The 19427-nt window shown below is 38.3% G+C and overlaps 1 protein-coding gene across 2 annotated transcripts in view; it reads right to left on the reverse strand.

The window, feature by feature from the left end:
* The window catches only part of RELN (reelin), a 527392-nt gene that overhangs the window by 259023 nt on the left and 248942 nt on the right, over nt 1-19427 (reverse strand). For both annotated transcript variants that reach the window (XM_022554391.3, XM_089917770.1), the window contains exons 5-6: nt 15008-15040; nt 12255-12333 (exon numbers count right to left, since the gene is read on the reverse strand). In XM_022554391.3, coding sequence (XP_022410099.1) covers nt 12255-12333; nt 15008-15040 — 112 coding nt within the window. The remainder of the gene's footprint in view (nt 1-12254; nt 12334-15007; nt 15041-19427) is intronic.

The raw sequence follows: 19427 nt of genomic DNA on the forward strand, positions 1-19427 counted from the left end.
AATATGTTTTATTTAACCCAGTATACTCAAATTATATTTTAACATGTAATTATACAAAATTATTAATGATATATTTTACATTCTTTTTTTTATAAAAAGTCTTCAAATTATGGGGTGTATTTACACTTACAGCACATCTCAATTCAGACTAACCACAGTTCAGGTGATTAATAGCTGCATGTGACTAGTGGCTACCATACTGGACAGCTCAACTCTAGGGAATTACAGGGCTTGGAAACTGACTGCTCTTCTGGTTATGCTGACAACTGGAGATGACCAGCTGACAATGATTATATGTATTTGAACTTCAGGGAAAGGAGACCAGCACTGACAGGACAATTTAAGATATGGCTGAAATCATAGGAGTGCATATTATTGGGGGCCAGGGGGAGAGGGGAGGATATACTAAGTGAGAAAAGTAGAGGTCCAAGAATGGATCCCTGGGGAACAACTATATCCTTAGTCTGGTTTCTGGAAAGCTCCAACTATCATCGTGACCCTTTAGTGTGTATCAATCTGAGGCTATCCCTGCATACTTTTCCAAGATTATTGGCAGTGGGTTCATTTCTGTTCATGTTCCTAACAATCCTAATATTTTTGTGCTGCCCATCAAGGTGACTTTTCTAACAGTGAGTCTATAATATGACCTTCCTAATATTTTTTCTACCATTAAAGTTAAGCATTGTACAACCACTTACATGAATGCCATCATCATAAAGGAAACGAAAAATCACAAATTCATGATGAACACAATGACTCTGATGGAGGCCAAATAATACAAAGGGCAACTAGGAGTCATGGCTTCCCAGAAGGAAATAGTGATCCATTTCAGAAAAACAAGGTAAGTTTTAAAAACCTACACATGTTAATAAGCATCCAAATTTCAAGAACAGGAATTCTTGGCTCATCCCGGAATCTACAGCAATACCTAAGTGCTCTGAGTTCTGCCCTCATGTCTTTCTCAGAATGCCCCTGCGTCTAACAAGTTAACTTGGTTGAGTAGGGTTAGGTACCTAACCCCAATGGGTGCTCTCTGCAAATAATACTAGTAGTCTAAAATTCTACTCTTCCCTTATGAGTCGTTCCTAAGAATAAGGGTTCAATTTGCTGGATAATGAGCAGTCCAATTTTCTTTAGGCTCGGAGCAAAAAAAAAGTGCTATTTATTTCTAACATTTAAACTGTGGTCTCCCAACCAAATTTTCTCAAGAAAATGATGGGCTCTATAAAGTTAGGTAACATATTCTTCAGAGATTGGTGGGAAGAAGAAGTTTTAAATAATCCCAGTTAAATAGACTTTTATTTTTCAATTTAAAAGGAATGTGACCTCCCAGGCTAAGGATTAGAAATGAATTGCTTCTCTGCTTAAAAGTAATATCGAATATTTCTCTAATCTAAGAAAACTTGCCCCCTCTTTTTCTTCTTCTCAATATGAAAAACAGAACATAAGAATCTGACAAATACCACAGCCCATCATACGAATCGCCCACCTCAAAATATAATCTGCCATGAACAGTATGATTAAAAGACAATTTAAGGGAAATGCTTGTTATCCCTGAAGACCAGGCAAAGCCTGAATATATTGAGCCCTCTCTGAACCTATTTATCACATGCTTAGGTACCACATGAATCTCACCTATTACTACAGTTCACAGATCATTGGTCATTCGAGTTAGAGGGCATCTGAAGTATCACCGAGTCTCATCACCCCCTGTCATTTTACAAATGACAGAACAGGACTAGAGGCTAGATTCCCTGACTCCTTGTCCAATATTCTTCCTACTCCACTCTAATGCAGCCAAGAAGAGAAAAGAACTCTAATTCTACAAAACGCACGTGCATTTCAAAAACGTTTGTCATCATTTTTACTGTCAGAGTTTATCTGGAAGAGCTACAATGTGTTTTCTTAAAAGTTCTTTTTTCATTTATAGGATAAGGGATTTTGCTTTGCTAATGAAAATGTACAAAAATAAGAGAAATGTCATGGACTTCACAGAAAATGTTCAGAATGAATTCACTGGACTAAAGTACATAATCAAATTCAATATTCCTTTGGTTATGTACATCCTTACATAATTCATCCCTATTTTATATACACACTATCACACTACCATTTTTTCACTAACAAAAACATAAAGGAAACAAACAAACAAACAAAACCATAAAGGAATCAGTAAGGATGAAGGCAGGTACTTGTTGACCAGCACATCTAGGGTCCAACTGGAAACATAAAAGAAAAAGAAATGCTTTGAACCAAGATTTGTTTTTCACTCTAACAAGCTCCTTGGCAGTTTGAAACTTGTTATCTTGGTGTCAATTCTCCGTCTTTGTTTTTTATCATTTAGGTGGCTGTTTCTGTTTAGGAATTATATGCAATGTGCATTTGTGTTATAGAGAGCACACTTCTGAAGGTATAATTCTGTTTTTAATCATGACTTTAAAATTAATAGGCTGGAAAACACACCAAAGCCCCTGTTCAGGAGGCACAGAGGAAGCTGGAGTGAAATGTCCCTGGAGTGCCCCACAGTGCCCATGTCCTGCAGTGACTCACACAGGACTTTCAGGACACTGGAAAGAGGAGGAGGATTAATGAGAAAATTGGGCTCCTTCACACAACCACAGATTTATGAATGGTTGGTGGTGACATCATCCTGATAACAATAAATAAATAACTAAAATATTATTTTCTCAAGAGCAGTCTCATTACGCAACTCATTCTTCTTTTTAGATCAGAGTGAAATCACTCAGCCTTTAGTCAGTTACTCTGCTGAAACAAGTTAATCACCTGGAAACTCAGTGACAATCAGTTATCATCAAATTCTCATTTGAGATACATGCCGTTTGTCCTCAATCTATCCATAGTTTATTGCCTCTGAAGGATTCAGTGTCTGGTATTCTATGAGTCGGAACTGTCTATTCACTAGCATTTCTGAACAGAGATATTAAAATAATTTTAATATTTGATCTGATTATAAAAAGTACATTAAAAAATGGAAAGAGAAAAGAGAAATCTCTTATAATTCCTGACCCAAAGATAACAAGTCTCTTCCCCCAGTTACAGCTCACACTGCATGTGTTGACACCATCTGATGTGTGGGTCTGCACAACAAGGCCAGATCAGGGACTGGTGTATCCACCAAAGTAAATAGGACCCTGCCAGCCCTGTGGGAGCTGGGCAGTCAGCTGACTTCTGGAGATGTCGGAGCTCCTTGTAATTTCCACTCAAACCTCAACAAGGAATCAACTATATACTCCAATAAAAATTAAAAAAAAACAAACCTCAACAAGCAGAACACTCAACTTTTGACCATATTTTATAGCAAAGAGACAATGTTTTATAGTAGAAAGGCATGACTATTGTGAAAGATCAAGCTTAAAAAAAACCCTCGTGGGCTTCCCTGGTGGCGCAGTGGTTGAGAGTCCGCCTGCCGATGCACAGGACATGGGTTCGTGCCCCGGTCCGGGAGGATCCCACATGCCGTGGAGCGGCTAGGCCCGTGAGCCGTGGCTGCTGAGCCAGCGTGTCCGGAGCCTGTGCTCCGCAATGGGAGAGGCCACAACAGTGAGAGGCCCACGTACCGCAAAACAAACAAAACAAAACAAAAAAAACCCCTCGTGAAATCCTCTTCTCTTTGTAAATGTGGAATATTTTTAGAAAAACAGCAAGGAAAGTTCACTCTATAAGACTGAGAATAATATCACCTTCAACAATGTCATGCCTTTTTTCTAAGGAGCTAACATATGCTCTAAATGTGAAAATGACAAACTCCATTTATAGCTCATTCTTTCTCATTACTTCTCACTGAGGAAGGTAAGAGAACTCTTCCTATTTCACCAGGGAGTTTAAAAATTTGATCTTTCCTTTGCTAGCAAGTATAATGGCAAATATTATTTGGATTAAAAATAACTGTTCTATACCCTACTACTGCATGCAATATTCTGACCTCCTACTATGCTGAATTCCACTACATACTGCTTGAGGAAATATTTTCTCACTTGTTTCAAATGTACTTGACATTTAATTCCATTGAGTGAGTTCTTATTTCTGTCATGTAAAACAGATATTAAAGAAGGAAATAATAAGCCTCCAGATTCACACCTTATTTTATTAGTAGGACACCTCCTGGTTAACCTTTCTATTGTAGATGAAGTTTTCCCCAGAGCAATTACATCATGGTAAGAGGAAGGAGGGGGAGGAAGCAAGAGACGAAGGTTAGAGGAGAGTTTAATAATAAGAGAAAAAAGTTATTAACAAAAGAGAAGAGAGAGTGAGAGAGAGTAGAAAAAGGTGAGGTCAAGAGGGAAAAGATGAGAGAAAAAGCAGAAAAAGATGCACGTAAGATCAGAATATTGGACCATTAAACCCTAAAAATCAAATTATAATTCCACAACCCCAAAATACAGTGATATATCAGAAGTACTGGCAAAGGTGTGTCATCCGATAAAATATTTATTTTGCCAGACTTTTCTCACCTACTCACGATCTCCTGTAGTCACCTGGTCTTGAAAACTTGTAAGGTGTATGTTCCATGTTACATGGGTAAGCCTATTCGGTGATATGTCTTCCAAGTGATCAGTATTACAAAAAAGTCCCTTGGACGTCCTTCAGCAGTGATGTGGAGCCTTTGATGCCCGTGGTTTGTGTTCCCCTTCACCCAACACTGTCTTCCAAGTCTTACTGCCCATTGGCCTGGTGGACATTGAGCAAAGTGGATGCACTTTTTTTTTTTTTTTTGCAGTACGCGGGCCTCTCACTGTTGTGGCCTCTCCTGTTGCGGAGCACAGGCTCCAGACGCGCAGGCTCAGTGGCCATGGCTCACGGGTGCAGCCGCTCCGCGGCATGTGGGATCTTCCCGGACCGGGGCACGAACCAGTTTCCTCTGCATCGGCAGGCAGACTCTCAACCACTGCGCCACGAGGGAAGCCCGTGGATGCACTTTTATCCAGTTTTTTCCCAGTGACATTGTTCATCAGACTTATTAATACTTTGTTCTGATTACCTGGAAACTCCATTTACATTGTGGTTCTCATACTTGGCTACTAAATGGAGTCCCCTCTGCTGTAGTTCTCAATGGGGGCTCCAAGATACTAAGGAACTTTGAAGTAGTTTTACTCTTCACTTGACTTCTTTTCTCTTATGAGCTAATCTACTAATCACTGAATAAATAAAGCTCCAGCCAGAATAACTCACCCCTGAACTAAAATTTCAGTCTTTTTAGAGTCTTTATTCAGGTAATTATTTTTCTCAAAGCAAATAAACTTTAATAAGCCAAGTCACCAAACTTTTTGCTCCATTTCTGAATAATTTCTCCAATAAATCTGTATTTTCAAGAAAATATTACATGCAGCAGAGTCTGTGATCTCAATTTCTCTAGTCCTGTAGTATGATCTTTTACATATAAAAATGGAGATGTCCTAGTCTTTTCTTGATTCAAGCAACCTTATGCAATGCCAGCCACAGCTTTAGCTTCCTTAGCTGTAAATTGTGGGGCTTTCTGTATGATAAGCCAATTGACAGACATCTTCATTTGCCATAGGATCTGAGACAACTTCATCTGTGTCTTTCTTCTTGATTTCTCATATCCCTGTTGGCATCACAACTTATTCATCTAAGATGCTTCTTCTGACGAGCGACTCTTGTTCTTCCCTGATCTCTGCTGAATAGAACATCTCTGCTATTATTATTGTGCTGGAGGGGAAACATCTGTTGTCTTCTAGTTGCTATTTGTCATCATGTTTTCTAACAGTCCCAACATTTCCCACTAGAACATCAGAGCCTAGTGATATTATAGCTCTGGATGCCTTCTGTGATCTTCAGGAAACAAGCATTAAAGGGATAATCTGTTAAGCAAAATGAAGATTCCTTCTAGACTTTGTAAGTGCTTAGAGAGTAAAGACACCTCTTAAGAAAACTTAAAATGTTTTTAAAAATTCATTCACTTTTTTAGTTCCTTTAACTCTCTCTCTCCCTCTCTTTGAACTCTTTTTAACCCAAGTTATGAATCAGAAATGTCTCCTATTTCTTAACTTTTCTCACTGTTTTTTTTATTACTGTTGAAATTTTAAAAAATTTATTTATTTTATTTTTTTAGCTGTGCTGGGTCTTCGTTGCTGCGTGTGGGCTTTCTTGCGGGGCAAGAGGGGGCTACTCTTTGTTGCGGTGCGTGGGCTTCTCATTGCAGTGGCTTCTCTTGTTGCGGAGCATGGGCTCTAGGCATGGGCTTCAGCAGTTGTGGTGCATGGGCTCAGTGGTTGTGGCTCGCGGGCTCTAGGGCGAGGCTTTGTAGTTGTGGCGCACGGGCTTAGTTGCTCTGAGGCATGTGGGATCTTCCCGGACCAGGGTTCAAATCCGTGTCCCCTGCATTGGCAGGCGGATTCTTAACCACTGCGTCACCAGGGAAGGCCCTGAAATTTTTTATTGAGGTAAATTTGCACACAGTGTAATATATGGATCTCAAGTTTTGACAAAGGTGTACATCTATGTAACCCATGCTCCCTCAAGATTATATATAATGTATTAATCACCCCAGAAATTTCCTCATGCCCCTTCCCAGTCAATTCCCCATCCCTGAAACAATCACTAATCTAATTTCTAGCACTTTAGATAATTTTGTCTATTATAGATTTCGTATAAGTGAAATCATACAGTAAGAACTATTTTCGGTCTGCCTTCTTTCATTCAACATAATATTTTTAAAATCCAACCATGTTGTTTCAACTATCAATAATTCATTCCTTTTTATTGCTGAGTAGTAGGCCACTGAATGGATGTATCATTGTTTATCCATTCTCCTGTTTCTGGGTACCTGGGATGTTCCCAGTTTGGGGCTAAGAGGTGTATTTCTTTTTAATTAAAAAAATCAAGATTTCTCTCCATTCATGTGGAATACTGGCAGTGTTTATATCATACTAAAATAGTTAATACATAAAAAGAAACTATGGGGACTTCCCTGACAGTCCAGTGGTTGGGATTTCGCCTTCCAATGCAAGGGGTGCAGGTTCAATCCCTGGTCGGGGAGCTAAGATCCCACATGCTTTGGGGCCAAAAAGCCAAAACATGAAAAAAACAAAGGCAATATTATAACAAATTCAATAAAGATTTTTAAGAAACTATAAAAATGGAGGGCTTCCCTGGTGGCACAGTGGTTGGGAGTCCGCCTGCCAATGCAGGGGACACAGGTTCGTGCCCCGGTCCGGGAGGGTCCCACATGCTGCGGAGCGGCTGGGCCCGTGAGCCATGGCTGCTGAGCCTGTGCGTCTGGAGCCTGTGCTCCGCAACGGGAGAGGCCACAACAGTGAGAGGCCCGCGTACCGCAAATAAAACCCCCAAAAAACTATAAAAATGTAGTTGAGACACAAGTAGTAAATGCTTAAGTGAAATGTTGAGATAGAGCGTATTTGTAGGTTCTTACTTTCCTTCTAAATTTAGTTATATGAGGTTTTTCTTCCTACCTTTTTTTCTTTTTGGTTGTAGGGCTGTCTCTATAGGAACAAGACCCTACTGATCCCCCTCCACCTTCAGGAGTGTAGTCACACTGAGCACACTTGATAATGGAGAATTGTCAGTAGTGCTGGTAAGTTGGTGTTGCTCCATCCACACTCTCTCTCACCCCCTTGGGTTCAATGGCACATTTGAACAGAAGAAGTTACTATTGTGGTTCAGAGGTCTACCTGAGTGCAGCCCAGCATCAGGGCAAAGTTAAAGTGGAGAAGCCTCACTCTCATCAAGCCTAAGGTGCCACTATATTCCCATGAAGGGGTTTTGCTGTTGTCTTCATTTGTAACTTTACTTCTCATCTTTCATTCAAGCAAAGCAATCAGAAGTGGCTGAGAGAATGGGAGATAAAGGTCACTTCTCTGGCAGAGCCCCAAAGAGATCTGGGGGGCAAAGAGCTGAAGGATCCTATACTCTACATCTCAGAGAGGCAGAAGGACCATAGCTGCATGAGAGCACATCAGAGCATCACAAAGACACCCACAGTCCAGGCCCAGAAGCAGCAGAAGCTTTCATGCCCTCAAGCAGGGCTCAAGACAGAGCAATTGCCATGAAGGAGTGGTTAGGACAGGTGCGAAGGCTACCTGTGCGGACCAGTAACCAAAAACTGGATGAGATAGGGAAGACTCAGTGAGCACCTGCAGGAACAGAGGACTGGGGGACCAGAGGTGCATCCCCACCCTACCCCTTGCTTTTGAACTAATAAGCTCTCTGAAACTTAGCTACAACACCAGAAAAATGGGAGAGGGAAAGCCAAAGTTGACTGAAATTAAAGTTTTCACCACTGGTAAAAGGGGGACAATGAAAAGAAATTAAGTTGGATTATAAAAAAAATAAAGTTTTATTTCTCTGATACCCAAGTTTGTAAACAGAATTCATAACTGGGACACCTGCGTAAGCCTAAACAATTTCTGGAAGGACTGGCAGAAACTGGTAACAGTTGATGCCTCTGGAGGGAGGGAATATAGATCTAGTGTAGGAAGGTTTATTTTTATTATTTTTTAATATTATTGAACTTTTCACCAAGTACATTTAATTTTTAAATCAAATCTAATATTTAAACTAAGCAGAGAGACAATACATTCAATATTGAGTTGGTGTAAAAAAGTTTCTTGGCTCTATTCCAACTGCCGTCATACACTTGGAATAATAACTTGGTTGTTACGTTCATTCATAATAATAGTAATATAATTTTATGTTCCTTGTTTTTTGTGTATAGTCATTTGTACAGAAGATAAGAAATTTGGATATCAAAAATTACATGAGGGCTTCCCTGGTGGCGCAGTGGTTGAGAGTCCGCCTGCCGATGCAGGGGACACGGGTTCGTGCCCCGGTCCGGGAAGATCCCACATGCCGCCGAGCGGCTGGGCCCGCGAGCCATGGCCGCTGAGCCTGCGCGTCCGGAGCCTGTGCTCCTCAACAGGAGAGGCCACAGCAGGGAGAGGCCACGGCAGGCAGAAGCCCATGTACCGCAAAAGAAAAAAAAAAAAGTTACATAAAATGAAGTGGAAAAAAAGTTGATTTCGTTAGATGAAGTCAATGGAAGCAAATAAGCTGTGAGTGATTAACTTTTAAACTGATCTCTCTCCCCATCATTGCACAGACGGAACTTTAGTTTCATAATTTCTCCCTTTGCTTATCCTTAAAAATTACAAGTTAAATAATGCATATGATGCTTTTCAAATTCCATGGAAAAAATATGCTCATAAAAGCATGTTTTTCTCTTGTAGCAAATTATTGAGTGATTATTGAGTCTCAGGAATTTGTCCAAAAGCAGCAAACCAGGCCTCATGCTTCTTTCTATCTGGCGGTGAGTGGTAGTGGCAAAGAGTTATAAGTTGTCAACAAGGATTCTCCTTTTCAGTTGCCACAAAGCTGCCCAGTGGTTTCTAATTCCATGGGGTAAAAAATTCAAAGACAATATCATAGGGGACAAAAGTCACATGTCAATATGTATAGCAAGAGAACAGAGATGTCAAGAGAGTGAAAACTGCCTATGAGATTCCAAAACAACATAGGACTTTGCTACTTTATTGGAAACATTTCACTGGAATATTTGATTGTATTTGTTTCTAACTTTAGGGAGCTTATGTCTATTTTAAGGGGGCTTAAGCATCTAATATCCTCATTTTCCCCTTCTCTCTGCTATATTGTCATTAATATATATTCCATATATTATATAATACAGATATATTTAATTTGAAGTCTGTTTTTCATCCAAATACAATGAGGGAAGACTTGGGGACTCATTTACATAAATTGGCTGAAGAGTATTTTAATAATAATGATTTGGGGTCATATCTGGGCTTAGGGGAGGCATGTAGACCAATGTGCAGATATTCCACAGGAGGAAGAAAGAAAGGGAAAAAGGGAGGGAGGGAGGGAGGGAAGAAGACAGAAAGGCAGGGAAGGAGAGAGAGAGAGTAAGAGAGGCGGGGAGGGAACTGATTTGTACTGAGCAGCGTCAATACACCAGGTGAGGTGCCAGACATTTTCAGGCTCATCAGACTTTAAAACAATGCTGTTACGACAGTATTTGGCTCACTTTTACTGACAAGGAAACGGAGCTCAGAGTGGTAAAGCAAGCTTTTTGCTTTTCTCAGATACCCAGCTGGCAAGTGATTAGCTCAAGAGTCAAACCAGACCAGCCTGATCTCAAAACCCCTGCCACCTTTGTTCAACAAAGCCATCTCTCAAATGATGAGAGCTTCATGGTTTTTGTTTGTGTTTGTTTTGTTTTTTTAATCTTAAAGAGGCTAGATGAAGGAGATTGTGGGCAATAAGGGATAAAGTAAAATTACTCTGAAGCACATTTGATAGAAGACAGAAGTATGTAGCTTTTTAAAGTAAATAAAAGTTTTTTTAAAACATTAGGAAAAACCATAGCTTAAGTAAAAGGGACATAAAATCCATAACTTCGGTCAAGAAAGCATCTATCAGATCAGTCATGAAAATGGGTGAAGCAAAATCAATCATGTTTTATTGATTTTAAAAACAGCAGAATTTGGACCACATAAAAGTCACATTTTGTGTTTGTCAAGAAAACTCACTGAAGAAAATGAATTAGCTTGACAGAAATGAACTTGCCTTGAAAGAAACAAATCATCTGATAACATTTATACTAATGGGATATAAAAAAGCCAAATGTGAGGAGAACTAGATAATTTTTCTTGGGTAAAACTAGTGCTTAGAAAGTTCTTTTTTTTGGGGGGGGGCTTTTTCTTAAAAAAGATTTTCAATTTATTTTAGGAAATTTATATTTAGGATATGTTCAGAGGGAAGTGAAATTTTGTTGATAAATTATTTCTTTAAATGGCATATCAATTTTAAGACTTTATATCTCTGTCTAGTCTGATTTTTTTGTGTATTTACATTCTCTAGATCTATATTTCTTTCTAGAAAAGACATAAAAAGTTTATCTGTCTATATTTAAGCACCAACACTCTCTAAATCTGTATTTCACCTTCAACTGTCAGGTCAAGGACCACTTTCTCCAAGAAACTCTCACCAGAGTCATCCCTCCTTTTTCAGAACTGCAGTATGCTATTTGTAATCCTCTATTACACTTAAGGATTTCTATCCTGGATTATAAGCTTTTTAAAAATATGTTTTTAGTGTCTCCTCTACAGAACTATAAGCTATTTGAGAGAAGGAATCACATCCCTTTTTAATGTACTATATAAATAAAATAATTACTGCTTGATATTTGTTAAACAATGAAAATAAGGAGAAGCAAATGAATATCATACTCTGACATTTGAGGATGAAATGGTTTTATTCTCTTTCTAGTCTTGAGTATTGCTTGGATTTTGGTTGCAACTTGATTACATTAGAGTTTCTAATTTATCTTGAACTCTTAATCATGTACACAAAAACAGTTAGCACCACAGAAAATCCACATTCATATATTCTCTCAAATTACGCAGACTATAGGTCTGGGTGGATAGATGCATTGCTTCAAAATCAGCAAAAATACAACAAACTGCCAACAAATTCATGCATCCATTTATGTGTTCAACAAGTTTCTAATGAATGCATTTTGGTTCATTATTTCTTTGCCCTCCAAAATCCCATGGAGTTGCCCCTAAACAGTCTTGGAAGGAAAGACTGGAGTATAAATGAGGTAACCCAATAACATAGAAGCTGTTTGGAAGTATGACTCAAATCATCTGTCATTTTCAGATAAATCATTTCCCTTCTTTCGTTTGGCAAAATGCAATTAATAGACATAGTAAAGCATGATGTTTTCTATGTAAAGAACTTGTACAACTGAAAAAAAAAACTGATCACACCCATGGCTTTGAAGGACACCTAGATTCAGTTCTTAAAGAAGTTAAGAAATAGACATTCTTCAGCTAGGTGCTTTGTGACCACCTAGAGGGGTGGGATAGGGAGGGTGGGAGGGAGACGCAAGAGGGAGGAGATATGGGGATATATGTATATGTATAGCTGATACACTTCGTTATAAAGCAGAAACTAATACACCATTGTAAAGCAATTATATTCCAATAAAGATGTTAAAAAAAAATAAAATAAAATCACCATGCTGAACTGGAAAAAAAAAAAAAAAAGAAATAGACATTCTACAGGCGACAGTAAGCCCAGTTCCCTAGTTGAACAATTCTCACTGATACCTTAGAGCTAAAGAGCAATTTCATTTTATGTAACTACTCCAAAGAAGCAGTCAGAATCATTTTTTAAATTAAAAAAATTCTTTTTGCATTATACAAACCAAAGTGAGGCATGTTCGTATAACTTACCATATGTTTGGATTCAATTCCTTTTGGTGGGAGGAGTCAAAGTCATCTCGTAGGATAATACTGTCGCTATGAATTTCAGCTAAAAGAAGAACAAAAATTTAGAAAAGGATTATACTAAACAATAGATTTAGCTACACAAAAGAGTCAACATGCTGCATTTATGAGGAATAACAGTATTTTAAATTAAAACTGGATTTTAAATGAGCAGATGATTGTATTTGCTTTGTCCCTAAACTACTAAGTGAAAGAGTAACTCTGTTGTTTAGAAGTCTGGAAACCAGAGCCCCCAAAAAGAACCCTACCAAGGTGTCACCAGGCTGGAGAGGTGGGAAGACCAAGGTCAGCACTAACCTACAAGGAGATGTCACCCAAGACTTGCCCCTCATAGCTCGACACACCCAGAACAAGGTCAGTGTCTAACTCATTTTAGAGCATTGAAGGGAACAGAACATTGTGACTATTTATTGTCAGCTAACATTGCTGGTATTTACTAACCCATTTCCTCTTCTCTTTCCTACTATCCCTCTTGCCCTGGCTTGCTTTCTCTCATTCCCTATATTCACTCATTTTTTTATTTAATGTGTTTCAAATTGTTAACATTTTTCCCCCTTAGAGCTGCACAGGAGAAATTATCTACATGAATAAGTAAAACTCCCAAATAAAGTCATGTTAGAAGTCAGGAAGAATGCCAGGGAACCATCCATAGTCTTAAATATATTCTCATTACACTTGAGATTGTATTAAATACTTATTTTTAAGCTACAGAAGAACTCGAGTCATGCCAAAAGCAAAGAATGTTTTCATAAACTGTAGAGTATGTGATATTTCCACTGAACAGAGGGTGGACAAGTAAAAACAATTTCATGACCAACTACAATGTAAGTAGGCTCATTTTTAAGGTTGTATGAGGAATGATAATTATTTCTACTCGAGTTGTAAAAAATGAATTTAGTGCTCAAAAACCTCCTCATCTGATTCCCATGGTTTGCTGGGGAAATTTGTTTCAGCTAATATAAATTCTCTGGGTCTGTATAAATTTGTTTGGACTAGTTTACACAGGCTTTTCAGGAAAATTAAAATCATATGATCTGATTAATAAAACAACCAAAATTTTTTAGTTTTTTCAAAAGTGACATTTTACCCTTTTTGGGGGCTCACTTGAATATAATTCACTGAAATCACTGGGTAATTAAAATCACCTCCAAATATCAGGAAGCACACTTCCAAATTCTCTTTGCCACCTGCAGCCATCCTCGCCCTCTTTATACCGGGTATGCCAGCAGGTAAGCACACAACAAAGTCCGGGAAACCAGTGAATCAGCATGTATTGAGAGAAATGGCTGTTCAGACTCGAAGCCTTAGGCCTGACAACAGGGAGGATATGGATTTACACTGGAGAGAACACTGTGATGTCTTCTGTGCGTGGGAGTGATTTAATGACTCCTCTGAGCAATTAGATGCAGTGCCTGAAATGCCTACAGGGTACTGCTCTCTCAAATACCCAACCTGGTCGAGGCTCAGCTGGGCCACTGCGGGTCACCAGCCTGCCTCGGCTGCTAGAAGGCATGCTTCTAAGTGCTTGCGTTCATCTGCCAAAGAAGAGGAGCCCCAAGCTGTAGTATTACATAAAAGTAGAGCTTCTCAAGGCAGATTTTCCAAAGAGAAAAATAAATTAATTGGGTTTATAGGTTGAAAGAGAAAGCCCAAGAGACAAATACTGACCCATCTGCAAGTCCCACAGTGAGAGACATCTGAAAAAGCTGGAGCCAGCTAGGATGACTTCTTTTCATTTTTATTAAATAGTGTGTGTAGGAAACTGCTTTTAAAATAAGTCTTCACTGTCACCTATGAGAAATTTAACTCTTAAAGATTATTTACTTTCTAGAGATATTTTTAAAAAGGCATGGGTAAGCATCTATGGTTATTTGTTCATGTATTTATTTCTTTACAAACATTATTATATCATTGACTATATACTTTACAAATATGAATTCATTTAATCCTCATAACAACAATAGGAGGTAGGTACTATTATGACTTCCATTTTATAGATGAGGAAACTGAGGCACAGAGAGGTTAAATAACCTGCCCATTATCACGTTGCTAGCAAGTGGTGAAAGTGAGATAAACCCAGTTGGTTTGGCTTCAAATCTGTGCTATTAAGCACTATACAACCCTGCCTCAAGAACTGTGGCCCACTAAGTACATGGCAGAATGAAAAGATCATGAGAAAAATGAGAGGTGGCAACTTTACATGGTGCCATTAAAAAAAGCATTTAGTTATTTAAACAACCTCATTTTAATTTTTGAAGAAATGGCCAAATTATTTCTCTTTTTACAACCCAATACTACTTTGAGCAGATATCTCAGACCTGAAAGATCTCAACTCTTCCATACTCATAGCTCCTTGCCCATTGCCTCCATGCTCTACTATTTATGATGGGTAGGGGCTCTGGGGAAATTTCAGCATTAGAACACTGTGTCAAAAGATCACACTCAACAGGGTCCCAAGGATAAATGTACTAACACGTTCAAAAGTCCCTCCATTAGCCCCACTGGGCAGCTGGATCACCTCATAAGGTGAGGTCCCGGGTTCAAGCATAATCTGGACCTGAGACTGATTTCAGTGATGATCAGCGAATCAGAGAGGGCAGAGAGTTTCCTCACCTCTGTTTCACCTGCTCACATGGCAGAGGACTGAAACAAGTAGATCTAGTACTAAGGTCAGTGACATCGGGGTCTCAAACACTTACCTAGATGCGGGTGCATACTGGCCTCTGTTGGAGCTGGACCGAGAGAGAAAAAGGGAAAGATGATTGATTAGCAACAAGAGCAAAATCCATTAATAAATAATCACAAATACAGTTACAAAACTTAGTCATACTAAACAAATTAAATGGCTAGAACCTTTTTAGAGGAGTAAGAAGAAAATGCCAATTAACATCCTAAAGTAAGACGGCCAACTCACTATTCATTATATTTAAAAGTCAAAGTGAAAAGTAGAACCCCTTACATACAGGGCAGTTATTTATTATGCAAGTTAGTCAGGTATCCCTTGAAACACACAATATAAATGTGATGTGAGCACCCATTACATGACATGGGCTGTTGTGGGTGTGAGGTATAGAGACAAAAAGCACCATCCTTGCCTTCAAAGAGCTTACCATCTGGTGGAGACAACTACAATATAGTGTAATAAGTGCTATGGGAGAGTGTTCAGAGGTCCTGGGGTGAAAAGGGGGATAAGGAAGGGATACTAATTCCAGGCTGTCCAGGAGAAGAGGGTTGTCAGGAGGGGCTGCTGAGTTTTGAAAGACTAGCAGGAGGAAGATAGGTGGGGGTAAAGGAGGGGAGATATGCTTCTTTCTGGAGTGAAAGTGAAATGGCATTGAGAGGTAAAAGAGAATGGCCTTTCACAAGAACTACAACAATTTCAGCATGACTAGAAGGAAGTTTAAGAGGAGGGGATGGAAAAGTGAAGTTGGTAAGATTGGGAGGCCAAGATCATGGAACTGAATGTTAAGGAATTTGGATTTTACCATGGAAGCATGATGATCTCCTGAACATTTATCAGCAAAGGAGTGCATGTTCAAATATGCATTTTACAAAGGGGTGCTCTGATAAGAGTTAGGAAATAAGGGACACTGGCCAATTAATACTTTGGTTATGTTTTTTCCTCAAAGGACTTCCATATCTATGAAGAAATATTGCCAATTCACTATCTAAAAATTAGAAATCATGACAGATATTTTAAAATCTTTTACATTCATTAAAGAAGAACTTCAGCTGGATATTAAAAAAATTAGTTTCTATCACGATGGTCAGTGCTTCAGTTATGTTAGATGAAAAATCCAGACTTAAGAGCATTTTAAAACTAGAGACTGATGTTTGTCTTACTGCTGCATACCAACATATTATATATATTGAAAATACTTGTGCTCAGCTGTGTGAAATAGATTCTGTGGAAAGTGTCATAGATACAGTTGTTAGAATACACATGCAAATGCTCTGAATCATCACTAGTTTACAGAAATCAAGAAAAAACAAAAAACCCAGAAGAAAAATTTAATGATTTTGTGTTTTACGCCGAAGGTTATTGGCTATGAGGAGTTTTACAAGGATTCACTGAACTGTTAACTCTAAGATTTTTTTGAAACAAAAGGAATAATTGCCAATCATCCAATAACCAATGACAAAAACAAGGCACACGGATGCACGTTCCCTCACTAATATCACACTACATATGTGTGAACTGAACTTGAAGCCTCAAGGAAAGCAAGAGTTTACTTGCAAGGTAGTTGAAAACTTAAGAGAATTCATGTTGAAACTGAAACCTCCAACACACAAATAAATAATGATTTTACATATTTTCCTAATATGATCAATATGCAGATTTTAATTGCAATTGACAATTTTCTAAATTGTCTGCAAAAAAACTCCAAAAATATTTGAAGAATTTCTCGTTGATATTGATAATTTTGGAGTTGCTTTTCAACTTACGTAATATCCCTGTGAATCCCATGTTAATACTAGGCTGACACAAGAGTAAATGAATTTACTTGAACAGACATAGTTTTCAAACTGACATGTTTTTGTACCAAAGTTAAATCAGCTCTTCTGAAAAAAGATGGACAAATCTTGTCAAGGTGGGTGTGGATATTAAAGGAAAATAATTTTTTTATATTCGACTCAGTTATTGGAAGACCTTTAAGTAGATATGGAATACTTTGATAGGTCAATCCAGTTTTCAAAGGTAAAATTTACAAAATCTTAATACAGGGCTCCCCTGGTGGTGCAGTGGTTAAGAATCCGCCTGCCAATGCAGGGGACATGGGTTCGAGCCCTGGTCCAGGAAGATCCCACATGCTGTGGAGCAACTAAGCCCGTGCACCACAACTACTGAGCCTGTGCTCTAGAGCCCGTGAGCCACAACTATGGAGCCCACTTGCCACAATTACTGAAGCCCGCATGCCTAGAGGCCGTGCTCTGCAACAAGAGAAGCCACCACAATAAGAAGCCCGCACACGACAACCAAGAGTAGCCCCTGCTCGCCGCAACTAGAGAAAGCCCTCGCGCAGCAATTAGGACCCAATACAACCATAAATAAATAAATTTATTTATTTATTTTTAAAAAGATCTTAATACAGACCAAGTATTCCAATACTTAAGATGTGCTGTAACACTACCATATACAAAATAGATAAACAACAAGGTCCTACTGTATAGCACAGAGAACTATAGTCAGTAGCCTGTAATAACCTATAATGGAAAATAATCTGAAAAAGAGTGTGTATGTATATATATGTGTGTGTGCATATATATATGTGTGTGTATATGTATGTGTATATGTGTGTATATATATATATATATATATATGGAACTGAATCACTGTTGTACACCAGAAACTAATACAACATTGTAAATCAACTATACTTCAATTAAAAAATGTGCTTTAAGTGTAAAATACAGACCAGATTTCAGATAATTAGTACAAAACTGTAAAATATCTCAATTTTACATTGATTATATTATATTGAAATACTTAGTATTTATATAATCTGTGTGAATTAAACTGCATTATTAAATTTACCTTTTTTTTTGGTTTCGTTTTTTAAATGTGGCTTCTAGAATATTTAAAATTACACCTGTGGCTCACATTATACTTCTATTGGACAGTTCCAAGCAATAGCTAGGAGGGAGATCTGTACTGTTCATCAATTAAGGAAGCATTATCACGCAGGAGGTGGTGAAGTCATGGAAGCAGACCAGCATGTTACTCAGAGAGAGCAAAAAAAAAATAAAAGAGTGAAATGAAGAGGTAAATGTGCATTTCAGGGACTGGAAGAACAGGAGCTAGCAAAGGAGACCAGGAAGGACTGCATTTCATTATGGATATAAGGAAAAAAGAGAGTTTTAAGAGAGAAGAGGGTTAAAGGAGAGGCCAAAATAATTCTAATAACGCTGGTATCTACTGAGAACATTCTGTTACCAAGGCACAGTGTTAAGCAGGGTGTGTAGATGAACCCAGGGAATTTGGCCTCAGTGACAACTCTCTCAACTACTGTACAAACTACTTTTTCAAGAAGGTTCACTGCAAAGACAAGAAATGAGATTTTGTAGCACCTAACAAGGGACTTGGACCAAAGGGATGTTTTTTTGTTTGCTGTGTTTCTTAGGATATCATAGTATTTTACCATGTTCAATATTAACTACCTTACCAAAGGGGGTCTCTGTATTCATGGGATAAATTGTTAAGATGGGCAGGAAATAATACTGATATTTGTAAAATGTGTAACTTGAAAAAAACTGGGAAATAAGTTAGTTAAATTAAGTATAAAATTTATGGCAATTATCAGAAATATTTTCTAGTCAGTACAATGGGTAGATAAGTGTAACAAAATGTCTGCAGAGGCATCAATTAAATTACCTACTTGACTTTAAATGACTCTGGTGACTAAGGCCTGGATGCAATAAAGAGAATGTTATGTTTTAGTGTACTTTAATCTAAGGAGTCTACCCAAATTGATATCTCCCTTTCCGAAATTTTGGCACATGGCATTTTTCACTGAACCACCTCCAATCTAATCATCAGGGAGGGGCCATTTAGAAATGACCCTCTAAATCAGAATCTCTGAGAACAGAAACTCAGAATTTGTATTTTTAAAAACCTCCTCAGCTGATTCTGATAAAAAGCCAGCTTCAAAAACCATTGTCTTAATCCCCATAAAGTTAACAGCTGATTTTTCAGCAGAAACTCTGCAAGCCAGAAGGGAGTGGCAAGACATATTTAAAGTGATGAAAGGGAAAAACCTACAACCAAGATTATTCTACCCAGCAAGGATCTCATTCAGATTCGATGGAGAAATCAAAAGCTATAACTATGAGACAAGCAAAAACTATGAGAATTCAGCACCACCAAACCAGCTCTACAACAAATGCTAAAGGAACGTCTCTAAGCAGGGAACAAAAGAGAAGAAAAAGACCCACAAAAACAAACCTAAGTCAATTAAGAAAATGATAATAGGAACATACATATTGATAATCACCTTGAATGCAAAGGGATTAAATGCACCAACCAAAAGACACAGACTGGCTGAATGGATACAAAAATAAGACCCTTATATATGCTGTCTACAAGAGACCCATTTCAGACCTAGGGACACATACAGACTG

Source organism: Delphinapterus leucas, chromosome 9 (assembly GCF_059928025.1).
Source record: "Delphinapterus leucas isolate spDelLeu-1000000601 "Yukka" chromosome 9, BTC_Dleu_Yukka2, whole genome shotgun sequence".
In the NCBI taxonomy this organism is placed as follows: Eukaryota; Metazoa; Chordata; class Mammalia; order Artiodactyla; family Monodontidae; genus Delphinapterus; species Delphinapterus leucas.